Source organism: Rattus norvegicus, chromosome 3 (genome assembly GCF_036323735.1).
Source record: "Rattus norvegicus strain BN/NHsdMcwi chromosome 3, GRCr8, whole genome shotgun sequence".
Classification (NCBI taxonomy): domain Eukaryota; kingdom Metazoa; phylum Chordata; class Mammalia; order Rodentia; family Muridae; genus Rattus; species Rattus norvegicus.
This window is the reverse complement of record NC_086021.1, coordinates 148,033,194-148,052,724: the sequence shown is the minus strand read 5'-3', so window position 1 is coordinate 148,052,724 and position 19,531 is coordinate 148,033,194. Positions and strand designations below refer to the sequence as shown.

Below are 19,531 nucleotides of genomic sequence, written 5' to 3'. Positions count from 1 at the left end.
ATGCGTGCGTGCGTGCGTGCATGTGCGTGCATGTGCGTGCATGTGGCGTGCATGTGCGTGCATGTGCGTGCATGTGCGTGCATGTGCGCGCGCGCATGCTCATGTGTAACAATAATGGTAAGATCTCAGAGTAGTTCTCATCGTCATGCATTACCTCCCCTCCCATGTCCATGACCAAACAGCCTTTTTTCTTAATTTCCTGAATGGGTAACTCAGCCCCTTCCCCCTAGAGGAGTGACTCTGAAGCAGTTTGTTCACGCTTTGGTGGTCTTTCCCCCATCCTGTTCAGAGTAGTGGGCATCGATGGGACCAGTATATCCATAAAATGTTACTTTTAAAAAACGAGTAGCTCAAAATGATTTTAATTTTCAGCTGGCTCTGGAGTATGGAAGGATTATAAGCTTGCCTTCAAATATTTTTACTTGGCATCTCAGAGTGGGCAGCCTCTCGCCATTTATTATCTAGCCGAGATGTACGCAACTGGCACCGGAGTGCTGAGATCCTGCAGAACGGCCGTGGAGGTAAACGCGGGTGGCTCTTACTGCTCTTCCATTGGTCACACAGAGTAGGTTGGTGCCTTTGTTTTGTAGCCTTTTATGGCAGTTAGCTGTGAACACCACCACTTGACAGGAGGAAAAACAGTAGTGTAACTTAAACTGGGGGAGAGAGGATAGAAATGGCCCCTTCCTTTCTTAAGTTTGCCTTGATTTCAGTCAAGAAGCTCTGTGTCAGCCTTCAAAGGAATTAACAGAGCAATCTGCACTCCTGGTGAGCGGAATTGCTACTTGGGAGATGAAGGCTGGATTTAGCTTAGAAAACATAGCTAAGAAAACAGGGTTCTCAGGTTTTTGATGATTCGGACAACAATTGAGAAAGTGGGCTGGTTCTTTCAGTCCAAGCCAGTAATTTACTTTTTGAAAGAATGCTTTATGACCTTAATGCCCTTCATTGATTTATTAAATACGTCCGCTGCACCAATATAAATACCCCCGCGTTGCAATCTGGTCCCTCTGAAACTCATTTCAAAAGCTGCCAGCTAATAATCTATCTTTAGATTTGTTCCTTTGCCAACTTCGTAATGAATTATGTATGGCTAACCTCTTTTGGTTACATAAGGGCTATTCAGCTAAGATGACATTTGTCCCCATGGAGCTCTGCACACCTCCCTTCCCGTTGTCACCCGTACCCTCCAGCACTGACTTCCCTTCCTTCTCCATGCCACATCTCTGTAGCCTTATCCATGCCCAGCAACAGTGCTTTTAGCAGAATCAAGGAAGCCCTCCAAACTTGATGTCCTTACCCTGTTGAATAGCCTCCAAGCCAGGAAAGTTTATTACACAAACTAAAAGAAGCCTGGGAACTGTTTGCTGAAGACAAAACTACCCTGGGAATCTGTGTGCCTATACACGTTTTAATTCTTCACCCTAAATAACTTTCAAAAATCAGGCAGTTTTAGAAAAAAAGTTCTTGCCTGTTTGGCCAGCAGAAGCTGAAGACTAGGTCCACGTGTGTACGTGGGATAAAGCTAACTAGCCTGTGTGATTTCTCTCCCCGTCTTCAGCTTTATAAAGGAGTCTGTGAACTAGGCCACTGGGCTGAGAAATTCCTGACAGCCTACTTTGCCTATAAGGATGGGGACGTAGATTCTTCTCTAATTCAGTACGCGTTGCTTGCCGAAATGGGATATGAAGTAGCTCAAAGCAATTCAGCATTCATTTTGGAATCCAGTAAGATAAGATCTTTGCAATTCCCCAACCCTCCATATTCATATATGCATACCCCATCCTCGTTTAACCCTTTTTAATGGAATGCCTCCCCCACCCCTTTTCTTTTTCTTTTAGAAAAAGCTAAAATTCTGGGGAAAGAGAAGATGTATCCAATGGCACTTCTGCTATGGAACCGAGCTGCCATTCAAGGTATAAATCGGATGCAACTAGGCATGGAGTGGGCCCTGTCTGTGTCTGTTCATCTGATTTGCTTCCATTGGTTGTTGGCAACAGAGGCAAAGAGGTCAAGGTGTCAAGAAGTGGGCACTTCAAATTATACTACTGTTAGAGGCCAATCCTGAGAATTTGTTTTCTTCATTATTTTCCAAATCCCTTAGTTTAGCAAGCCCTAAGAATTCCTCTGTCTCCATGGTACCAGAACTGCTGTTTGAAACATGATGATGACACTCAAACAGCTTTCTTGGCCTAGCTCTAGTCATTCATTTGCTGGACTGTTTACTGAGCTAATCTAAGATGTGACCTGTGTATGAGAAGGTAGGCAAAATTAATTTCGCACTGACAACATTCGACTTCTCTTCTAAAATGAGCCACCAATGATGACAGCACACTTCAGATCTTTAACCATCAATATGTTGGGATTTTTTAGAAAGCGAGTGTAAATAAGTGGGAAGATCCTTTCTTGGCATTCTCAAGGCCTCTCTACTCACTGGTCTCACATGTGGTAAGGAATGTAAACTGCCGTTGCCTGGAACAGCACTGGCAGGTGGCATTTGAATCACCATGTCCCTTCCAATTTTCCCCCTAAAATTATAGTATTAAAATCAGAGAGATGTTACACAGCTGTCACGGCTGGCATTTGGATGTGTGAGGGACTCTTGCAATAAGAGAGCAATTTTATTTCCAATTAGGTTTCTTGAAATCATCTCCTGTTAAGGCTGAATCATCCCTTTTAACAGGAAGTAATAGGATAAAAAATGATTCTCAGCTGATGCTAGTATGAGGCGGGAGGGGACGTGGGGGGGACCACTGTGGTGCCTTCGCAGACCCAGCTGAGCTGGTAATACAGCAGCGAGCCATCAATGAGAGTTTAGTGAGAAATTCTATGTTTTCTAAAATGCAATAAAGACCTTATTTGGTGTGAGAAAACAACGCCAGCAATCTCTCAGCCGTGGCAAATCAGCTCAATTACAACAAATACACGTTTATTTCAAGCCAGGAAATGGCGTGGAAATTGGAACAAAGAAAATTTGAAAATGAGGAGACATTAATATTCAATAGAACACACACACACACACACACACACACACACACACACACACACACACACACACACACTAGGTTGCTGAAAATAATCATGTGTCACCAAAGGTCAGACATGCCCATTCTCAAAGTTATAGCTGCTTGCTGAGTGGCTCACAAGAGGTAAGAAATCTAATAATGAAAACTTCCAATTAGTCACGAAAGCTTCTTTTACCAGCTGCCTCCAGTGAAGAGGGTACTGAGCCATCAGGGCTCAGGCACCACCTTGCATCTGTGGAATTCAAATAGAAATCTCTCTCTAGTCAACAAATCCATCCAGGAGCCTGTCAGAATTGCCACATGCACTTAGTCAGTGCCATTCATTAGAAGACCAAAGCTCTGAGGACAGGCTCGTTCATTCTTCTCCATTCTCAGAGGCTTGGGGGCTCCTGCTCTTAACGGCAAAATTTAAGAATACACAACTGTCCCACCCCTTTGTGACTATGGCCAAGAAGAAGCCTTGGGTTTAGGATGACAGCTTTGACTAAAATTAGTGATGGAGTAGTTTCTCTTTGGAGCGTCAGGTCTCTTCTGGTCTCTGTGGTTACCCTTGCGTGAGTACCATTCCCATCAGCCATAGCTTCCACTCACCTGGACATTTTGTATGAATCACCTGGGAAGCTAACTCTGAAACCTAGTGTCTTCATCAGCTTAAGAATTTCAAAACATTAGCTCTGCTCAGAGGGAAATAAAGACTGGTCATGGGGTCACATCTCTTTAAAGTATCTATGCTTTAATGGGAGACACTAGGAGTATCACTTTAAAAACTTTGCTACTGGACTGAGCCAAATGGACAGTGACTTTTGGAAGGAGTCCTCTATCTCAAGACATACCTCAGATCCTACTACACATGGTTACCATTTTCCAAGATATCCCAGATTTCATGAAGGGTTGTCCACAGCTGAGACAAATGGTCAACATGAATTTTTTATCCTCTAAACTGACAGCACAGAAGGATAGCCATCACCCAAGACAGACAGACAGGCAAGTAGGCATGTGTGTGTGTACACACACACACACACAGAGAGAGAGAGAGAGAGAGAGAGAGAGAGAGAGAGAGAGAGAGAGAGAGAGACTTAAAAGCTATTTCTAAGTGCCCTTTAAAAGAATGATGTCACATATCTTTAAAAGAAATGTCAGTTCCCTTCTCCTTAATATATCCCCATATCCATGTTTGTTGGAAAGTAATATCTGAAATTACCTCTGGGGAAGGCATTTTCTAAAAATATCCTAGCATGTTTGTCTAATCATTCCATAAATATTTATCAAGTACCATACTAGGCTCCAGAACGATTTTAGTAATTAAGAGCTTTGTGGTTCTTGCCTTGCTCTCGTGGCTACTGCCAGATGAGAGCAGAGTTTTAGGAAGGAACTCTAGTGGCAGGAAAATTGGGATTCAGTTTTCCAAGAGTTGTCATATCTCCAAATTATGAATTTAAAAGGTAAAATGTCATTTCTTTCAGAGCATTATAAGCATAAGTATTATCTGCAATAAAGACTGCTAGCATTTAGCACTATATCTTATGTTTCATCAAGTACATGTAATCTTGTGAGATTTTGAATATTTCATGTGCATTCATGTCACCATGCATATGTATGCAGTGTTTTTACAGCTTATTAGATTGATTTTACTGAGAACTTTACATGAACCCCTTGTGATTTTTCCCTTTTTGCTATTTTTCTCAGGGAATGCTTTTGCTAGAGTGAAAATTGGAGATTACCATTACTATGGCTACGGGACTAAGAAGGACTATGAAACAGCAGCCACACACTACAGCATCGCAGCAGACAAGCATCACAGTGCGCAAGCCATGTTCAACCTGGCATATATGTATGAGCACGGCTTGGGGATTGCACAGGTAATGGGACTGGTTCGGAGCTAGTCATGGCGGCTGCGTGAGAAGGAGCAGTTTCTAACTGTTAGGAATCTCAATGTAGAAGAAGGAAGCGAGCCCCTCTCCCTTGTGCTAACACATAAAACTGTACATTACCTTCGTCTCCTCCATTTATACCACAGACATAATCAGTGAGTAAAAGAAACCTAACTGGGGCCAATCCACGTCATACATTCCTCATCTTCCCAGCCCATATTTTGGTAGTGAGTCCTGTCTGCACTTCCTCACTGCCAGGACTTGATACACTAACCCCTTAACTGTCGGTTGTAACAGCAAAGTGAAATGAGGCCCGGGCGAGAGATGTGTTGACCCAGAAACACCTCACAGAGCAGCTAATATCTTCATGACACCGTACTGGGCACTCTAGAGAGGGAGGCCTCAGAGACTACATCTGGCTTGAGGCATATTCGTTAAGGAAACCATGCTAACACTGCAGGTGCTGGTGGGGAAAATCCCTTAGTCAGCGGGAAGGATCAGGGAGAAGATGATGAATTATGAGTCCGAAAGGCAGAGGGTGGAATGTAGGCATGTTAAATGCCAATATTAACCAATTTTGGTTAGGTTTGAGATATATGTCAATTGTGTGTATGTGTATGTATGCATATGTTTGTATGTATGTGTATATGTGTATGTGTATATGTATGTGTATGCATAAGTATATGTATAAAATCTTGCTAATCATACAGCCATTTGATGAGGTAAACACTCATTGCTTGTTGAGTACATCAGGAGTCCACACTGGCAGAGATCAAGTCACTTGGCCAAGTGTGCAGAACTCTTTAGTAATGGATCCAGAAGGTTATGCAAGACATGTTTGATCCCAAGCATTTCAGGGAAAACAGAAAGAAAGAAAGAAAGAAAGAAAGAAAGAAAGAAAGAAAGAAAGAAAGAAAGAAAGAAAGAAAGAAAGAAAGAGAGAGAGGAAGGGAGAGAGAGAGAGAGAGGGAGGGAGGGAGGGAGGGAGGGAGGAAGAAAGAAAGAAAGAAAGAAAGAAAGAAAGAAAGAAAGAAAGAAAGAAAGAAAGAAAGAAAGAAAGAAAACCTTAATGGGACCGACAATGTGTCATTCCTAGTGATGAAGCAGGGTTCTCCTCAGTGTTTATATTCCCAACTGTTTCTAGAGTGAAATACTGTGGCGCCTATCAGCTCTCCGTGCTTTCTCCTACAGTCCAGTAATACAAGCAATTGAGAATGATTGGTAGGGAGTTTCCTGAGAACCGCTGATCCAGTGAGCTCTCCAGCCAAATGCTTCCTCTTCAGGCATGGACGGCCCAGTGGAGCAGACCCCACTGTCTTGTCCTCCCTGCAGCCTGCCTTTACCCAATGAGTTTTCATCAGCCTCAGCACCCTGAACAATAAAATACCAACTCCAAATTCTGCCCCTATGAGCATATGTTAGCTACCGTTGATTGGAAAATGGACAGGACTGAGCGGCTAAATTGGATAATTCTCTGGATGTCACTTACTGAGCCTCCACCTCCCACTGTCACCCACATCTGCGAAATGGAACTAATGATACTCAGGCTACCCCAGCTTACAGGATTACAAGCAAGCCTATGTGAGAAGGCTTTGTAGTTAAACAGTCTGTGGAATGACTGTCATTTAGATCAGAAGGGAATTTTAACAGTTGCTGAGGTTTCAATAAGATCACCGTTTTTATTCATAATTCCTCATAAACTCATAACCATAACCCAAGAGAAGCACTGTTTGACCCCACTCAATTCTTCACCTCAGTTAGCTCTCCTACCCCCCAGTGATTCAAAAAAAGGACTCAATCTCCTAACAACCCCATCCTCACCACAGTGGGGCCATTTTCACCTGCGTCCCTGGAGGCAGACATGTGGTCAAGACTGCAGGAGAGGACATGATGTCTAGGGCCCAGCTGTCAGACCAGACTGGATACTTTGGTTCTCCTTCAGAGTCTCCAGCGCACCTCTTTGCTGGGCACTTCCTTCATGATTCAGATAGCAGCTGTTGGGACATCCATTTTACACACAGAAGAGCTAGCTGCCTGCTCTTCTCTCTGCCTACTTTTCTGTTCTTCTTGCCAGGTTCCTCTTAACTCACAAATTGCTCACTCTGGTCAGTTTTCTTCACATAAGGTCTCCTGGGCTTTTGTCTTTTTTGTTTGTTTTGACAGAAAGTGTCTACATTAAAAACCAGAAGTGGGGATAGAGACAAATAAAAACCAGACAAAGAGAGAAACGGATAAAAGAAACCAGGGCTTATTCAGACCTAGATACCAGGATGTCAGGTTTAGCTGATGAGAGTTCCCTGGATTAGTCACCAACTATTTAGGGCAAAGTTTATTAATTTCACTATCTCCCAGCCAAATTAATAAAGTGACTAAACTTTCAGAATAAGCACCCCGATGAGTTCAAGCCTCAAACTTATTCCAAAGGTGGGGGAGGAGGAGGAGGGGGAAGAAGGAAGAGGGAAAGTATGAGGTGAGAGGGGGAGGGGAAAGGAGGAAGGAGAGGGGGAGGAGAGAGAGGAGGGTGAGGAAGAGGATGATAGCCCTTCAGCTATTGTAGCATTTCTTCAATACAGCACTTCACAATCCTTACTACCAAGCCTCGAGCAAACCAGTGAGAGAAATGAGTGTTTTATCATTTCCAGGGGGTTTCTGAGAATGAAAGAAGGTTGGTGGAATCGTGTCTTGTAAACCCTTTGCATTAAAGGGATGAAAAGCGAGCTACAAACCAGAGTCTTGTGGAATCAGTGTAAAAATGTGAGCTACTGAGCTGAGGTGCTTCTCTATGAAGCTAGCAGGATAAGTCGCCTGCGGTACCTTAGGCCATCTTGTTGTCTAAATCCCTTCTCTGCAAGAGCTGTGAATATAGCCCCCCCCCCCTACATGCTCCTAAACTCCCAAGAATGACAAACCAAAGAACAGTTCTTCCAAAGTTCCCCCTGGGGAACTAATGAGTTTTGGAGGGCTTTACTTATAGAGCTTGTGTCAGGAGTTACTGACAGGATGGTGGATGGCCCCAAAGCAGCCATGTTAACAAGTTTTCATCCAGCATAGTTAACTTCTCCATAGATGAAAGGTGGATCTCCTTCCCCTCATCCTCCCATAAGCTCTAGTGCCACCCTGAAACCACATGCAAACAGGACAGAATTGCAGACAAATGGTTGTGAGATGATTGGATACTGAACTGAAGGCCTAATGACCCTCCCCAACTCCTCCTGCTCTGTGGAAGCATCAACAGTCTACAAGCCCAGCTGTAAGCGGACTCAGCTGACCTGATGAAGGTGGTGGTGATTTTGCTGGGAGGATGGTGCTGATCAACATGCCTGGAGTAAAATTAACCGGGAATGTGAACTTAAAAACATAAGCTAACAAGTTATGAGATTCTTTGTCAGTTTATATCTTAAAAATTATTTCAGGGGGCTGGGGATTTAGCTCAGTGGTAGAGAGCCTACCTTGGAAGCGCAAGGCCCTGGGTTCGGTCCCCAGTTCCGAAAAAAAGAACCAAAAAGAAAAAAAAAATTATTTCAGAAGCTTCACCATGAACAAATCCTGCTGTCCATTCTTCCTGGCCATTCCAATTGTCTCTACCCTGGATCAGTCTGAATTTTTTTTTCTTTTCTTTTTTTTTTTCGGAGCTGGGGACTGAACCCAGGGCCTTGTGCTTGCTAGGCAAGCGCTCTACCACTGAGCTAAATCCCCAACCCCCAGTCTGAATTTTTGACCACCATAGTCTATTGTGAAGGTTATTTGGTGCCTTCAATTCTGATGTTCTCGCAATACATTTCTACTAAATACTTCTGCCTGTTAGAATCCTACAATTGCTAGTCCTTAGAATAATAATGGAGGAATGCCTGCCAAGTCAGACTACATTTCCCAGCATCCGTTGCGTCCATGTGTCCTGTACTCACAGCTTAAATGAAAGGTGCTATTTGTACTAAGGCAGACAGTAAATAAATGGGGCTTCACCCTAGTTGCTTTGCACTTTGTTGTTGGAACACAGCAGAAAGAAGCAGAGGCTGTAGGGTAAATGCAGGACCACTTAATGGAAAGAGCCAAATTCCTTAATTACCATCAAAGAAAGTCCTCTGTCAACCAGGATCATCCCCGTTAAAATGATGACTAAAGTTAAAAACAAACTCTTCAGTATTGTGTCCCTGGATTCGGAGAGTTGATTTGTTGCAAGTGTTATCATCATCTTAATACTACTTCATCAAACACTACTGTGTTATTGTTGATAAAGTATAACTCCCTCAAACCATTACCTCCTTACTCTCCCCATCCCCCAAAGACAATGCTGATAGACAAAAACACAAATTGAAATCCTCTTACTAGCATTATAAATCCTAGACTTCTTACTTTAAATTCGTTGGCTTAACTGTGTTTGAGAATAGCCTTATATGCCACCTTTCTTCTAAATATATTCTAGGCTATATATTCCTTCTCTTCAAAATCCTTTGAGATTTTTTTCAGGTCTGAATGCTATCTACTTCTAGAATGACATGTTATTGCAGTCTACCTTTCATTCACATGTTTGTGTACTGCCAGGTGATTGTTCACATTGTAAAGTAGTGGGCTTGGTTCTAGGGTCATGAACAAAACAAAAAATCATCTCCAAAGGCATTTATACCACCTCTGGAAAGAGCATACCATGTGCTAGAAAGGATGGGTGTGAACTAGTGTCAGTAGTTAGCTCACCGCAGCAGGGTTATGAGTGAATTTTCTTCCTATTCAGTTCTATAATACCGGAGTTTTCCCAATTTCCATATGATATATTCATAATTAGAAAATGAAAAAAAAAATCACTCAAACATCCATCTTTTCGTATGGACTATTTTTTTTTTTTTTTTTGGAGCTGGGGACCGAACCCAGGGCTTTGCACTGGGTAGGCAAGCGCTCTACCACTGAGCTAAATCCCCAACCCCACAGACTATTTTTATTATAAGGAATTTTGAGCGATATAAAGTATTCGGGCCTGGAGAATTCAAGTGCCAGGCTTCCTTCTTGGAGAAGCCGGCTGCCTCTTTGACCTGTAGGAAGCTATTTTGAACATAGACACATATTAATCAGTACTGTGGCACAGCTGATAGTTTAGTTGGAACATGCTACTTAAAAGGAGTCAGAGACAGATTCACTTAACCTAGACTGCTGAATTTCAAGTAAAATAAACTCCCATGCATTGCACAAAAGTTACCACTAAGTGGATCGGGTAGAACCTCTCGTTTACTGAATCCTGGGCATCCTTAGAGCAATATATATCAAAAGAAAAAAATTTTTTTTACTTTAGTGGTGCCAACATTATACTAGATAAGGTCAAAGAACGAGGAGTCATTTCTCGATTTTTGTGAGTACATGGCGTCAGAGAACAATTTTGTGGAGTCGGATCTCCTTACATTTTAATGTGGGCTCCATGTTGCCAGTCATTAAAATTCAACAGATTGTTTTGGGACAAATCTTCCCAGCAACAAAGAAAATAGATGTTGTCAACCCTGATCTGTGCCATGAATTCCAAGACTTTTCTGTGTGCTCATAGGCTAGTAGTAGTATGAAGCTTCTAACAGCCATGTCAGCCCACACAGGGAAGGCATAGCAACTCAATCAGCTGCTTGGAGCTAGGCAGCTTTTGTCAACCGTTGCAGTTTCACATGACTAAAATCAAGGCAGATTCTTGCTGGAGACGGTGGGGAGCTTATTAGGGTTGTTAATGAAGTTAGTGCCCTGAAGTTGTTAAGACCAAGCTCCCTGTTTCCTTGATGGCTCTGAGTTGCTTCTGATTCTTCCCATGTGATCACCACCTCCACCCCACACACACCCACACACAGCCCAACAACCCCACACACCCACACCTCAACCACCCTAGAGCCCCACAACCCCTACCTCCCTGTGTAACAAGTTGTTTGTCCCATAATTTTAATCTTCCTCTCCTGCTACATCTGACTTTCATCTGCCTTTAGCCACAAGATGCTTGGCTTATTATATGGAGTCCATGTAGAGTCGAGAGAATCTATTTTAACGCCTATAACTTTCTATTTTCAAAATCGCCCTTGCTATATAGGACATGATATAGCCCCGTCCCATTCTGCCCATCAAACATAAATTATAGTATTTCTAACAACAGTTTCTGTTTCTTGAGACTCTGTACCTGATGAGGATGGGCTGTTTTCTTTCTAGGACATTCACTTGGCCAGAAGATTATACGACATGGCCGCTCAGACAAGCCCAGATGCTCACATACCCGTGTTCTTTGCCCTTATGAAACTGGAAACTATGCATTTTCTCCAAGATATCCTGTTTTTTAATGTAAGTTTATCTCAAATAAGATTTTTCAGAAACTCTGAAAAACTCCAAAAAGCTTGGGACAAAGTGATGAGGATTAGCGAGGGAGTTAACTTTCCTTTGATGAGTGGAATGCAGAATCTTGTACCTACCACACAGCCATTCTTACTTGCTGAGTATGTGTTGACACTGTGGAGTACAACCAGTGAATTAATTCAGCAGACACTCTTTCCAACACACTCTATGCTGAAAGCCTTAAGCAGAGATGGGATATATATATACTTGTTCAAAACATAGCTCTTGCCATCGAAATCTGAGGCTGGTAAGCAGATGGCAGGTGGCAAGTGACAACACAAAGAGCTGTACTTCTTAAAAGCAGAAATTAATTTTTTTTGGAAACAAATCCTTATGACATATCCAAGGCTGACTGGGAAGTCACCGTGCAACCCAGGCTGACCTCAAATTTGAGACCCTTCTGCCTTAGGCTTCCAGGTACAGAGATTACAGGCAAGTGGCACCATGTCAAGCTAAATTTTGAACTTGAGGTTATTCATACTTGAGTTGATAATTAAGCCCATGTGTGGGCTCTACTCTGAAATGCATCCCATCTTCCAAGATGGAGGGGAGCAGGGTCTTGCAAGTAGGGTGGCGGTGGTGGGTCTGGGAGGAGAAATGGTTCTGACCACCACGAGCTGCGAGAATTGCCTTCTTTTTTGACTGAATGACTCTTGCCAGCAGTTTACCACGAAATGGAAATGGCTGAAACTGGACAGCACCATTGGACCATACTGGGACTTATTAGTGATTGGCCTAATTGTTGTTGTGCTGATCTTCCTGCTTAGAAACCACCATAGGTAGGCTCTGGACCATCAGGAAACCTACTCGTAGCTTCATGCTGAGCTATCCTAACAAATAAAGAGTTTCCTCATCCAAATCAAAAGTCTCTGTAGATTTCCTACACAGGCTGCGATGGAGAGTGGACAACGCTTAAGAACTTCCCTTAAGATGCAACTCCAGACTTCCTGCTTTGTTTAGGGGCCACATCGGGTTGCCAAGGACAGGTCATCTAAGACATTGTCGAAAACTTGTCATCTTGGTGATCTAGTCCTGACCTCTATAAAGGTCACCATCTTTGGGTTATAACAAAGGTGCCATCCCCTTTTGATAGAATAAGCTACTTGTTTTGACTCTAAAAGTGAACAGAAGAGTGAGTTCAGGGAAGATGGGAATAAAGATACCTGAGAAGATGACAAATAGATATTGCACAAATAAATTTCACAGGGATTATCTCAGGAGCAAACTGAAGTCCTGACGAACACCGCACTTCACTGCAGGTCATGGTTTAGCTTTCCTGGCTCCCAACAGGTAAGTCAGGGGCCTAAGATCAAGCAGAGAGAATTAGTAGATAAGGAAAAGCGACAGGCCCATGACCTATGTTGAAGGCTAGGCTTGAATCTTAGCTCTATAACTCTCTAGCTTTTTTGACCTCTTTGGCTTCACTTTCCTGATCTGAAAGACAAGGAATAAACAAGCAAGCAAACAACCCTATCTCAGACAGCAGGCATGAAAATTAAATGAAATAATGTCTGCACATAGCATAGCAAATGTCCTGGACCTAGGACGTACATCATAAATGGTAGGATTGGGGGCTGGAGAAATGGCTCGACAGTTAAGGATACTTGGCTGCTCTGCTAGAGGACCCTGGTTTGATTTTAAGCACCCATGTGGCAGCTCATAAGTATCTGTAACTCCAGTCCCAGGATATCTGATGCCCTATTGTGGCTTCCATGGGCACAGCATGCATAAGACATATATAAGCAGGCAACACACACACACACACACACACACACACACACACACACACACACACACAAAGGTAATTTTAAAATAAATACATAAGTGAGTAAATTTGAATATAAACTCATGGTGAAGAAGCCGGGCCTACTGATATGCACCTGCAATCATAGCACTTGGGAAGCTGAGGCATTGAAGTTGTCAATCTGATATGAATAGTGACGTCAAAACCCTCTTCAGCAACATAAGGGGAGCCTATTTGAAAACATAAGAGCAAAAACAAACCCTTGAATGATTTGGAATGGGGAGAGGGACAGCTGAGTTGATTGTCCAACCAAAATGCTGAGTGCCAATATGAAAAGATCCACTTTGGTACTTTATAATCCAACACAGTCATAATAAGAGTTTGCTGTTGTTGGTTTCAATGATGTATCAAACAGTAAGAGAACCTAGAAGAATTTGGAAAACAGGCTTTAAAAATGGCATGTTGACATGTCATTGAAATGTCCATTTCTGGGCCTCTTCTCAGGTGCCACCACTGAAGGCAACTCAGGAAGGTAAACGACAGGGTGAAGCCTCCCTCTAGAAAACTACTGACATGTTCCCATTAGGACAAGATAGTATTCTGTACTGTTCTCTACATTACTTAACAGAGAGCACACAGACCCACAAGCCAGTGCACAGAGAGACTATCGATGAAGTCTAAGAGAAACCATTCAGTTAAAATCTTCCTAACAGCAGGCAAACCAGATGAAGCTGATGACCACAGAATAAGCTAAAGTCATCTGAGCATCCAGAAAACAAAATATTTGCTTTGCTACATCAGTCACGGGACTGCTGGGACCTGGCTCCTGAGAATCAACCAACTGAAGTAGATGCCACCACAGCCAGCATAAAAGGAGCTGAGACTTGGCCAGTGTGCTAACCCAGGGCAAGAGAGAGTGAGGCCAACTAGCTTACACAAAGATCTCAAGCCAAGCAGTGGTGAGAAAGACAGGCCCCACTTCTGAGAGTCACAAACATTTCAAACCTAACCCATTTTCCTTGATTTGGGTTCCCAAACAAGCTAACCAGGGTTTTCAGTGTAAATAGTTTATCTGGTGAGGAATCTCAAGAAAAACAGGCAAGAAGGAAACACTAGGGAGGATATCAAGAGTTACCACCTCTGGTCCCTGGAGCTTAGGGCAGATTTCTGGTACTCTGGATAGAACATGTACTTTTCAGATATTCTGCCTATGGAACAAGGAAGGGCAAGTATTTACCCCAAATCCCAGACATCATGACTGATGGGTTATTTGGGGGAACATTATTGCCAGAGCTTCCACACAGACACAGAGCGGTTAGACAAACCCTTGGACCGAGAGGTTGCCAGCAGTCAAAGCTACCAATTTCACTTTCAAAGCACTTGAGTCAGGACAGCTGTTTTCTGCACTTTTCACTCCTCCAACCCAGTGACCCAATGAGCATTCACTCTGTCCCAGGTACTCTGCCAAGAACTTGGGAAATCAGTAAGAGTCCTGTGTGGTCTTCATCATCAGGAAGCTTGCCATGTATGGCATAAGAGAGAGAAGACCCGACTGTCCATGACTGACACTTCCTCGGGTTAGTTGCCTTTATCCTCCCAGACAGTCTCTGATGTTGTTTTTTTCCTTCCAGTATAATGGACATGTAGAAGGACGATCAGTTTTCTTTTTCAGACAGCATAAAATCCATAGCCGTAGGGCTAGAGACACGGCTCTATGCTGCTGCCTGAGGAGTTATTTTACTCAGACGATCTCGGGATTTCTAACTTCATAGAAAAGAATTCAGAAGGAACCAGTATGAAGCAGCAATAAAATTTGTTAAAAGGTTTTTAACATAAATTTAAATGTGGGAGTTGGGTATAGATGTGAGCTGCTCAAGAGAGAGGTGCCTTTCAGTGTGTCTATACAGACAGGTGATTTTGGTGGATTCTCAGTGCCTCGCTTGAAGGATTACTAAGGTTCAAATGGGGTCATGGGGTCCTTCTTAAGGTACATTGGATAGGATTATAGCTGATAAGGATATCCTAGATCACTGGGTTCATGGGAGAGGGTGTTTTTATTGTAAACAAGAGTCCTGTGAGATTCCTCAAAAATATTATAAAAAGGAGTAAACATCACATACACTTGGGCCTTAGCATGGCTTATTGCTATTTGAACACTATTAACTTGAAAAGATCTTTATATAAGAATATTTTCCACATATAAGAAACCTTCAGAAGAAATGTTGCTAATTGTGCTGAAATTATCGATTTTTCAGCTAGTGAGAGCTCTCTTTCCTTCCCCATGTCTCCTTAATTTCCCCTCTTTCTATTGCCATAGCCATCAGCAGAGGCTATTGATGGCAGAATTGCTATACTGATGCTACCCCGTGAACAAGTTCCGCCTCTAGAGGAGATGCGGGCCCAGCAGAATGGACTAGCCAATATGAGCAATGTGTCCAGAAATAAATAGAGCTAGTCTTCCGGAGCTGGAACCTTGACAGAGGGGGACAGGAATGTGGTGAATGGTCAGTTCCACCCTATTAGCTTCCCTTTCTCCTTCCCTCCCCACCCCTGGCTCTTCTGTGGTTGAAAGGAGCAGGGGTGGTGATGAGATGGTTTAAGGATGGGAACCATTTCACTAAACTGGCACAGAAGTCATCCTGTAAAGGAGCCTTGTGACATGGAAGTTGCCAGCTTGGTTCTCATTATTCTCTACTAGGAACCCACAGTCTTTGTTTAAGATTTCTCCAAAGCATACACCGAAACAAGAATCTGGTGTAGTAGAGGTCTTTCACCACCTTGGTTAGGTTTATTTCTATTTTGTTTAAGGATACTGTGAATGGGAGTGTTTTCCCAATTTCTTCCTTTTCTCTGAAACAAAGATGGCAGATCGAGTACCCTTGGAGGCTCCTTTAGTATCCTTCTCCTTTGGCTGAAGTTTAGGAGGGGAGCTCTGTCCCCCTTTGCACAGTGGGACCTGCCACTCCTCAGCAACTCTAGCCCTGGACATCCAGACACCCACATTACAAATTGGGACTAACCCAAAATGGACAGCTCTAAGTGTTTGACAAATTGGGCCCATTTGGCTCCTCTTATTAATTCTGACTTGGGCCTCAACTAAACCAAGACTCAAAATGTCCTGTTGCATTGCACAGATGTCCTTAGCAATTGTCCTTGATAATTTCAGACTGAGATGTGAGCTGTGGGCTGAACAGCACTGAATGGCTCTGACCTCAGAAACACCAAGAACAATGTTTTGGTCATTTCACTCCTTCATTTTCCAGTTTGCTTAGGAGAGTGTTGGATGAGCTTACAAAGCCGCTAACACTGTATGTGCACAGCCTCACCTCTGAATGGAGAAGGGCCTCCCAACTAATAGTAGGTTGGAGAGAAAACTCTGTTGAAGCCCAAAGAACTGGTGTTTGCCTACCAACAAAAAAAAAATGTAACTGTAAGTTTCTAATGGTTCACATTCACAGAAGAAATATGAGGGGTCAGGGGAATCCATTCACGTGTGTGTGTGTGTGTGTGTGTGTGTGTGTGTGTGTGTGTGTGTGTTAGATAGAAGTAACCGCTGGGGAGGTCAGAAAAAAAATGGAGGCAGAGATGAGGAGGGACATTTGGGTATCATGCTGAGTTTTGCTTCCTGAGCTTTCCCACCAGTTCTGTCTTCCCTTCAGGCCTTGCTTGGCCAGAATAAATTCTTTTTCCCACAGGGTATTTTGCTTATACATGATTGACACCAAAAGAGTACTCATCTCCTCTGGACACATTGAAAAAGAAGAGGTATCAACCCACATTAAAAATAAATGTGCCGTTCTAACAATAGTTTGTCACTAACAAGAAAAAGCATGGAACTAAAAATATCAATTCCAGTGGAGGTACCAAGGGACACAGCAGGTGCTGATTGGCCTTTCCAGAAGTGCACACCTGTAGCCACCAACTTCCCAGAGCCTCAATAGCTTCTCTGGGGAAACCAGAATTAAATGACTTGAGCGTTCTCCAGATAAGGACTTCCTGGCTGGCTCAGAGAGTAGATAAGCAACCTTTCCATGTCCTTTCTTATTTCTGTTCTTTGCTTCTTTCTTTGTTTCTTTCTCCCTCCCTCCCTCCCTTTCTTCCTTTCTTTGCATTTTAAGATAGTATATAGCTGTGTATCCCAAGCTGACCTAGTGGTCTATGCCTCAGCCTCTGAAGGGGGAGGGGTTTACAGCGATGTGTCACTGTCTCCAGCTCTTTTCTCATTCTGTTCTCTTCTCATGTTATTGCCAAAACTACTTTTCACTGTTAGTGCCACAATTTTCACTTTTAAAAGTATTAAAATGAGTAAAAATTAAATTTTACAACTTTGGGAAATCTTTTCTTTAAAAAAAAATTATCTTTAATCTTCTTTTGCTTTCTAGTTGTTATCCCCTCCTGTGCCTCCCTCAAACAGCTCCCCATCCTGTTCCTCCTCAAAAAGAAGAGAAAAAAAATCACATTTGAGTCACCTTAGAGTAAATGACCAAAATAAGAGGAAGGAAGGATGGAAGGATGGACGGAAGGGAGGGAGGGAGAAAGGAAGGAAGGAAGGGGAAAAGCATCATTACTTTTTGTCACTTGATTCGTTCATAATTCAGACTGGAGTGTGCAGTCTTGATTGTGATCAAATCCTATTGACTCTTGTGATCTGTGAGCTACTCTGTTGCTACTCTGGAGAAATGCACTTCCTGTTTCAGATGGGTGGTGTCTGAAGCATCAAATCCTTGGGCAGCTGCCCTGGGCACAGCCCAGTGTTGTCACCAGGCAGCGCCTGCCATGCTCGACTTTGTCTTCCACACCCATGCTCCTCTACCTGAGTAGGCTCTCCACTTACAGGAGCACAAGTGGTCCCAAGAAGAGCAGACCAGAGTGCCAGCAGACCAGAGTTCCAACAAAGAAGGGGCAGGCCAGGAACTCCTCACTGTCCTTGTTGCTCAGTAGGCTGTTTCACAGAGTTTCTGTAGAATGACTAAGATGCCAAGCGTGAAGGAGCTCCGTTTGTCCCCTTGCTAAAGCCTCATCATTAACACATTGTTATTGGCTTCTTTGCCTTACACTTTCCCACTCCTTCACCCTCCACTCCCTCTCCAAATAAACTAACCGGCATTCAAATCCTTGTCTCTGGCTGTGGTTAGAAGGAAACATAAACCAAGACATATCTTAAGGAAGTGCATATCAAACATCTCAGAAAACATTGCGATAGCTGTCAAGTTTGGAATAAGATTTGCTTGTATTTGTACCATGACACACATTCTTGTGGGAGCAGAGAGCAGTTGGGATTGGCTCACCTTGGATTTGTAGCACCAAGGAGTGTGCCTGCATATAATCCATCTCAAAACTTAAATAGGATTCCTAGCTGGTTCCTAAGGTCTTTCAAACATTAAAATAGTCATTCCAAATAATATCAAAGAAAAAACTTGGGTTATGAAAGAAGAATATGAAATAAAATAAGGAAAATAAGCTCTGTTTTCCTTTACTCACAGAACACTCCTGACACCAATTGTGTGAGAGGTTTTCCCATAGCAATGAATCCTTCAACCCTAGGTGCTCTCTGATTCCATTCAATTCTAACACCATCTACCCAGAATTATCTTGTCACTCTATGAACTGAAGGACTCAGTCCCATGAGACTGCCCTGCCCACCACATCCGATACCAGTCAGGTTCCCTATACCAACCTGTCTAACCTGACTATAAGTCAGGGCTTCTCACAAGTGCTTTTAAATGGCTTACAAAAGTCAGTGAAACATTTGTTTGTCAGTTCATTAAGGTATACATTTGAAGATTCTTCTAGACATCAGCACCTCTTAGAATTACAATCATCCTAAACCAGATGCCTGGACACTTGATAACAGACAAAACAGTAGATCCCCAATAGATCCCAGCAACTCTACTGCAGTAGGCCCTGAGAAATGCAGCATAGCTGAAGCACCAAGACACAGATTTTAATTTAGCTGTTAAGAATATTATAGATGTCCTTAAATGGGAAATAATAAAAAATTTCAAGACCCGAAAATGGAAATAGGATCAATAAAGAAAACCTAAACTAAGAGAAATATGGAAATGAAAATTTTAGGAACTTGAACAAAACCTCAGAGCCAAGTCTCTAAATGGAGACTCTAAAAAGAAGGACCTGGGTCGCTGATCCCAGCCCACAGCTCCCTGCTCCAAAATCCTGTGGGAGAGACAGCTTAACACCCTAAGACTGCAGGGCAGGACAGACTGCCACTTCTGCCCACCTTTGCCCACATCCCTGGCCCAAGAGGAAACTGCATAGTGCCTCTGGACACAGGAAGATAGGAGCAGTCAGCTGCAGGAGCTCCAAGGTCCATATCTGCACCCTGATTTAAAGTGAACAGGTCAAACAGCTCCCTGCACCCAAATCCTGTGTGGGGGTGGGGGAGCTAGACCACATGGTGCACAATCAGAGGTGCAGACACTCCTGTGAAACTAGAGGAGACTACTCTCTGTCCACATCCCGGACTCTAGAGGAAAACACCTTGTGCCATCTGTGCCTGTGGCCCACAGGGACCTAGGAGAAGTAGG

The 19,531-nt window shown here is 43.1% G+C and overlaps 1 protein-coding gene across 13 annotated transcripts in view; it reads left to right on the top strand.

The window, feature by feature from the left end:
- Nucleotides 1–12,101, top strand: part of Sel1l2 (SEL1L2 adaptor subunit of SYVN1 ubiquitin ligase) — a 126,867-nt gene extending 114,766 nt beyond the window's left edge. For 10 of the 13 annotated variants that reach the window (XM_063283797.1, XM_039105034.2, XM_039105031.2 and 7 more), the window contains 6 exons: nt 373–521; nt 1,562–1,727; nt 1,842–1,916; nt 4,713–4,885; nt 11,063–11,191; nt 11,903–12,101. In XM_063283797.1, the coding sequence (XP_063139867.1) occupies nt 373–521; nt 1,562–1,727; nt 1,842–1,916; nt 4,713–4,885; nt 11,063–11,191; nt 11,903–12,025 (815 nt within the window). In that variant the 3' untranslated portion in view covers nt 12,026–12,101. 13 annotated transcript variants of the gene reach the window in all.
- Nucleotides 12,102–19,531: the final 7,430 nt, after the last annotated feature.